The following is a 6,387-nucleotide window of genomic DNA, read 5'->3' as shown; positions in this document are numbered from 1 at the left end:
TTTTTTTTTTTTTTTTGCGGTGCTGGGGATCAAACTCAGGACCTTAAGCTTGAGAGGCAGGTGTGGTGCTACCGAGCTAAATCCCCGGCCTATGCCATAGATCTTCTTTGAGAGATCTGGAGGCATCATAAGACCCGTGGGGAAAGGAAGTGAAGTGTCATTTGCTGGCAAGTGAAACACACCAAGCACTTTATTGACAACCCTATTAGGTGGGGCTCATTACGCCCGTCGGTCGGCTGAGGCTCAGAGATGTTGAATGGCTTGCCCAAGGTTACCTGCTGCGGAAGCAGGCTTGCCTTCTTGTCTTGGAGTGGTGAAATCAGAATTGGGCCCTCAGTTGACTGATTCTGAAGATTGATAATCAACTGCCTCGCCGCATACATATGCACAGAAAAATGTGTATTTGGCAAATCCTGTGACTTCCCTACTTAGCACTTTGTGTCTTTTACGAGGTGTGATTGAAAACATATGGTGAATGTTTAAATTTAAAAGAAATATATATTACAGTAAAAGACACATTACCAAAACAAAAAACAAGGGCAACAGTGCCGGGGATGCAGCTCAGCACAAAGGCCCTAGGTTCAATACCAGTAATAAAAAATAAACAAGAAATAAATTCTTTGAAAAAGAAAGGTGAACGCAGAAAATGATTATGAAGCACACATAGACACAGAGGGTTGCCCACTTCCCTGGGGATGTTAGCAACACTGGCCTCCAGCTTGTGCTCATGCTTATACTGTGTGCTTTCCCTCGGTCAGCCCGGTGTGCTCAGCCTTAGGTTGGACACAGTGACCCAGAGATAGAGTAGAAAGGTGGGCAGACATTGAAACCAGTTGTTACCATTTGGCGCACTAGCAAGTGCCACAGGTATTGCATTGTTCCCACTCTGCTTTGCCCATGCTCTTCTCGGCCACAGCCCTCTCTTCCTTGCTTTGCCAACTCCAGCTCATCCTTCAGGTCACGGCTTGGTTGGTACTTTTTCAGGAAACCATGAAAGATACATTAACCATTTCTGCTATGCTGTGGAGCCATAGGACTTACTTGCTCTCCGCAGTTTCCTAGCTGTCTTGTCTGTTCTGCTAGACAATGAGTTCCACAGAGGCAGGGGTATTAGCTATTTCCTCACTATCATATTGTTTAAAGCTGGAACATACTAGGCCTGGCATGGAAAGAACGCCTGTGAGTGAGAGAATAAATATGTCTGCTGGACAAGGGAGACAGCTGAGTGTTGAGCTGATGCGTCGATCCACAATCTGACACAATGTCCTCTTTTGCATTGGTCTTTCAGCCATGGCTGCCAGGATCCCCACAGAGCCAAGACCTTCTCCAGAAGGTGACCCTTCCCCACCACCACCACCGATGTCATCCCTGGTCCCTGACACTCCTCCAGACACCCCTCCTGCCATGAAGAATGCCACTAGCCCTAAGCAGCTCCCACTGGAACCAGAGAGCTCCCCAGGGCAGGTTGATCGCAGGCCAGCCTCCCCACCAGAGGAATTCCTTTCATCAGAAGCAAAGAGCCCACCAGCCACAGGCCCACAGGATGCTAGACCTCCTCTGAGAAGCAGCGAGCCACTCCCAACAGCAGTGCCAGCCTCTGACAGCCCTCCCGCCAAGCAAGGTACATGTGATATCCTGGCTCAGGTCCTCTTTGCCCTGCAGGACCTGGGAACAGAAACCGGGAAAGAGGGTCCCAAAGCAGCTGGCTTCTTGGATAGAACTTTTGACCTGTCTGTTCATGTTTCCTCTACTAAGATGTAAAGAAGCCAGGAGAGAGACATAAGCTGGCAAAGGAGCGGCGAGAAGAGCGGGCCAAGTACCTGGGTGAGTAGGAAGAGTCACCTACCTTGTCATCATCATCGTCAGCATCCTATGAGTAACGCTGACATTACCGGAAAACTTCACACTCACTGTGCTAAGAGCAGGAAAGGCATTATATCTTGTGATCCTCCCAGCCCATTTTGAGGAAACAGGTTCAGAGAGATGAAGTCATTTACCAAAGCCACATAGCTAATGGAGTAGCTGAGATTCTGACCCAGACCCCCACCTCACCCTAAATCCATGCTTTTAACCACAATGTGTGGAAATCTGTTCAGTAGGCCCCCAAGTTGTATGGAAATCTCACACTATTTAGATGCAGTGGTACATGCCTGTAATTCTAGCACTCTGGGAGATTTAGGCAGGAGGATTGCAAGTTTGAGTCCAGCGTGGGCAAATTAGTGACTTAGCCAGACCTTGCCTTAAAATAAATAGAATAAAAAGGGATGGGGATGTAGCTCAGTAGGAAGGGTCTATATTCAATACTGAGTACCATGAAAAACAAAAGAACTAGAATTTATTTCTCCTTCACCAGAGTCCCTGAGGCCCGTAGGGAGGGCATGGAAATAGGCCTGCCTGAGGCCTGTCCTGAGGAAGGTCCTGTCCTGAATGTGAGAGGAGTTTGGGAGTGGAGGCCCTGCCTGGTCAGGCAGGAGAGAGACCTCCTGGGTTAGGGTAGCAGGGAGGACCCTTGAGGTTCCTCTCACATCCATGGGGCTCCTTTCCCCACAGCGGCCAAGAAGGCAGTGTGGCTGGAGAAGGAGGAGAAGGCCAAGGTGCTTCGTGAGAAGCAGCTCCAGGAGCGCCGGAGGCGGCTGGAGGAACAGCGTCTTAAAGCTGAGCAACGCAGAGCTGCCCTGGAGGAGCGGCAGCGGCAGAAGCTGGAGAAAAACAAGGTGTGTTCATCCCCCGATTCCACCTGGATCTGCACAGATCTGCACACACCATTCCCACGTATCCTTGTCTGGCGAAGTTGCTGTTCGTCCCTCCATGCCCTCTGTGTCTGTGTGGCCCCCTCTGTATTCACAACTACAACTGTGTCCTTGGTTCCAATGTCTGGGCATTTTGCAAATGCAGACTCATTTGTTCCCAAATGTGCAGTGTAGATCCCTGCAACTGTGCCTGTGTCTGTATAATGCAGAGATGTGTCGGTGATTGACTTGGCTTCATCACAGGAGTAGAGCCTCGCTTGAGTGCTGGTGAAGCTATGACAGATATGGCCTAGCCTTGTATGGTGGCCTCAGGCTAAAAGAAAACGGGTAGCCTTAAGCTCAGGACTCTCAGTCCCAGTGCCAGGGGGAATTTGGCTTTGCCTAGGAGCCCCAGGCAGGGAGAGTCCCTTCTCATCCTCAGAAAAGCAACTCGCACACCCAGGAAATGACTCAAAAATAGTGAAAAGCTCTCCGAGGAGTAGAAAGGGATGTATTGCACATGGTCCTTGATCACAGCAAGGACTCAGTAACCTTGGTTACCTGCCCTGATTCAGGAGGAAGTGGATAGGGAAAGTATTGCCACATTGTCACAGGAGGGACAAAGCTTCTCTCCTAGGTATGAGAGATGATTCTGAGCGCAGATCTTTCACTTATCCCCACCACTAGGAACGCTATGAAGCAGCCATCCAGCGGTCAGTGAAGAAGACCTGGGCTGAAATCCGGCAGCAGCGCTGGTCCTGGGCAGGGGCCCTTCATCACAGTTCTCCAGGAAATAAGACCAGTGAGTGGGCGGGAAGGGTTTGAGGTGGGTGGGCAAGGCTGGGCCTGGCAAGCGGGGAGGGGAACAGCTTTCGTACAAGGAGCTAGCAGCAGACGTGTCTTGTTTTGTGCGACGCGTGTCTTCTGGAATGGTTTATAAAACAAATGGTCCCTACCCAAGGACCTCCGTTATCAAATCAGAGATGGATTCTCGCCATTTGGTTTGCTCTTCAAACCTCTCACTTTAGGAGTAGCCTTATTTGCTCCTGTCAATTATATTAGCTGATGATACATAAAGAGGACTGTAATGCCTACAAGCACTGGATATTTAAAGAAAACTGTCACCCTGTCTTGGAAGGTAGATCTTTGTCTCTGAGTTCTTCTCACGTAGGCTCACCATGGATTTGGTCTGAGTCATTACTGCCATGTATGTACCACTGTGTTTGGATGTCTTTATGCAATGGGAAGGTTCTATAGTTCTAGCTGTGCATATCCTGGTGTATGCTCACGGAACTGTGATGTGTAGCTTACTGTGTTTAAATGGTGTGTTTGTGGCCTTGTGTTACCTCAGTGAGGGCTGCTACACCAGCCAGACTTGGGTTCCAGCTCTGGCCCTGGCCCTGGCGGTGTGACTTTTAACTTCTTGACCTCTCACTTTTTTGCACCTGTGAAGTGGGGATAACCATACTACTTGCCTCCGAGGTTGTAGGTAGATGTTTGGAGGATCAAGTGAGGTAACATGTGTATGGTGCCCAGCTCAGTGCCTGGCACATGGTAAGCATCCCATATGTTAGCTGTTATAGATATAATGGTTAGGTTGCTTTGATGTGTTTGTGCCTTGTGTGCATCTGGGTCTGACACATTATCAGCCATTTGTGTTTCTCTCTGTGCATGTCTGCACACATGTGTGCATGCATAAGTTTCTACTACTCTCTGTGCCTGTGTCTGCATGTCTTTGTCTTTGTGTGTCTGGATGAATATGTGGATTCGTGCAAGTGACTGTGACTGTGCGGACTCTTCTGTTTAGACCGATTCTGCATCGTCCCAGTACGTGGGTGTTGTATCCATATCACCTTGGCTGGGCAGTGTCAGCAAGTGCCAATGCTGGATGACTGTGGGGAGGGGTTGCAGCACCCAGCCCTAGGGAATGGCTTCCTTTGGTCTGGCCAGGAAGGCTGTAGTTTTCTAGTTTCACAACATCTCCTCCCTCTGCTCCTTCTCCGTCGGCTCCCCCAACCCAGGTTGTCTCTGGTCCCCATCCCCACTGCCCTTTCCCAGGGCCAAACTGCCTCCTCCTCCCCACCCCAGCCTGCCCACTCCTCCCTCTCCCACCCTGACCTCGGAGCATCCTGCATGGAAGGCCTCAGTGCCCCCCCTGGCTCCCCTTCCGGCCCGGCCCTAATGCCGTGTCTTTTCCCCTCCAGGTGGGAGCAGGTGCTCCGTGTCGGCAGTAAACCTGCCCAAACACGTGGACTCTATAATCAACAAGCGGCTCTCAAAGTCCTCTGCCACGCTCTGGAACTCCCCCAGTAGAAGTAAGAGAAGGCCCAGCCTTCCCCCTCCAGAGCCCTCCCAAGCCTCCAGAGCTTAGCAAGGACACCAGTCCCTGGAGCCCTCACACATGTCAGGTCCCCATCCCCGTTCCACCCCACTTGGGTCTCTCTGCCCTTTGGGGGAGCCGGCATTTGGGTCTGGATCCTGAGGACAGAGTTGTGCCCTGCAGGAGAGAACAGGGACAAAGGACAATGGCTAAGAGTGCAGAAAGCCTGGCAGGGGCCTCCAGAGCAACTCGGGGGTAGCGGCTGTGAGGTGGGAACAGGCAGGCAGCCTCATCTCCAGCCACGACCAGCTGGCCTGAGCCAATCTTTGACAGGTGGCTTTGCCCCCATGTGTCAGACTGGCCTGTGTGCCTCGTGGGGTGTTATTCTGGCTCCACTCTAGAGGGCCATGCAGTTCTCCTCTTTCTGCTGTCAAAGCCCCAGCCATGGCTTTGGCTGGTTCAAGAGTTGCAGCCAGCCAGGATGGCACAGACTCCTCATTCCCACCATGCCCTGGTGCTTACATATGAAGGAGTCATGGTAGGAGTTATTTGTGCTTCGCTAGCTCTTATTTGGTTGCTCTGTTGCCTAGCAACCAAATCAGCTGCTATACCAACCCCACCTGACTGAGGCTTAAAAATAACCCAGCAGCTGAGGGGACAGAGCAGGGTGGCTTAAGGCAGCCAGGCCCCCAGGCAGCCTCTCCCGGGCAGAGGACTCCTAAAGGCTGGGTCAGAGGAGTGTAAAGACACCCACTGCCCCAGATCAGTGCGAGCATGACCACCGCAGGCCAGTGCTCGGAGAGCAGGACATGCAGGGCCCGCAAGAGGGACACGGGAAAGGGCAGCTCAGTGTTCTGCCAGTCCTGTGTGGCTCCTTCCTATGCTCGCAGTGCCAAGCCCTTTCACCCGGGGAGATTGGTAGGCGGGGACCCTGAAGCATGCAGAATGTTGCCCTGAGAAGTGTTTTGTTGCCTGGGTCTGCAGTGGAGGTCCAGCTCTCAGAGAGGACAAGCGTGGCCCCCGCGTGATTGGGGGGGACAGTCCTCCTGGGTGAGAATCCTTGGGCCTGGCATGGGGACAGCACCTGGTCTCCCCCTGTGCCTCGGCCCAGGGTGACAGCTTCACTTGGTGTTCGTCCCCAGATCGCAGCTTGCAGCTGAGCGCATGGGAGAGCAGCATCGTGGATCGTCTGATGACGCCCACCCTCTCCTTCCTGGCTCGGAGTCGCAGCGCGGTCACACTGCCCCGAAACGGCCGGGACCAGGGTAGGGGCTGCGGCTCTGGGAGACGCCCCGCGAGGGGCAGGGCAGGGACCAGCCTCCCGCCCAGGCCGTACCC

The 6,387-nt window shown here is 52.6% G+C and overlaps 1 protein-coding gene across 1 annotated transcript in view; it reads left to right on the top strand.

Annotated features, from left to right (window-relative positions):
- Map7d1 (MAP7 domain containing 1) overlaps nucleotides 1-6,387 on the top strand; it is a 17,289-nt gene that overhangs the window by 5,292 nt on the left and 5,610 nt on the right. The window contains exons 2-7 of the mRNA XM_010645273.2: nucleotides 1,289-1,621; nucleotides 1,756-1,824; nucleotides 2,551-2,714; nucleotides 3,417-3,531; nucleotides 4,934-5,044; nucleotides 6,192-6,381. Of these exons, the coding sequence (XP_010643575.1) occupies nucleotides 1,289-1,621; nucleotides 1,756-1,824; nucleotides 2,551-2,714; nucleotides 3,417-3,531; nucleotides 4,934-5,044; nucleotides 6,192-6,381 (982 nt within the window). The remainder of the gene's footprint in view (nucleotides 1-1,288; nucleotides 1,622-1,755; nucleotides 1,825-2,550; nucleotides 2,715-3,416; nucleotides 3,532-4,933; nucleotides 5,045-6,191; nucleotides 6,382-6,387) is intronic.

The sequence above is a fragment of the Fukomys damarensis genome, unplaced genomic scaffold (genome assembly GCF_012274545.1).
Source record: "Fukomys damarensis isolate Sample0158 unplaced genomic scaffold, DMR_v1.0_HiC HiC_scaffold_23, whole genome shotgun sequence".
Taxonomy (NCBI): Eukaryota; Metazoa; Chordata; class Mammalia; order Rodentia; family Bathyergidae; genus Fukomys; species Fukomys damarensis.
This window is presented reverse-complemented; position numbering and strand designations above follow the sequence as displayed.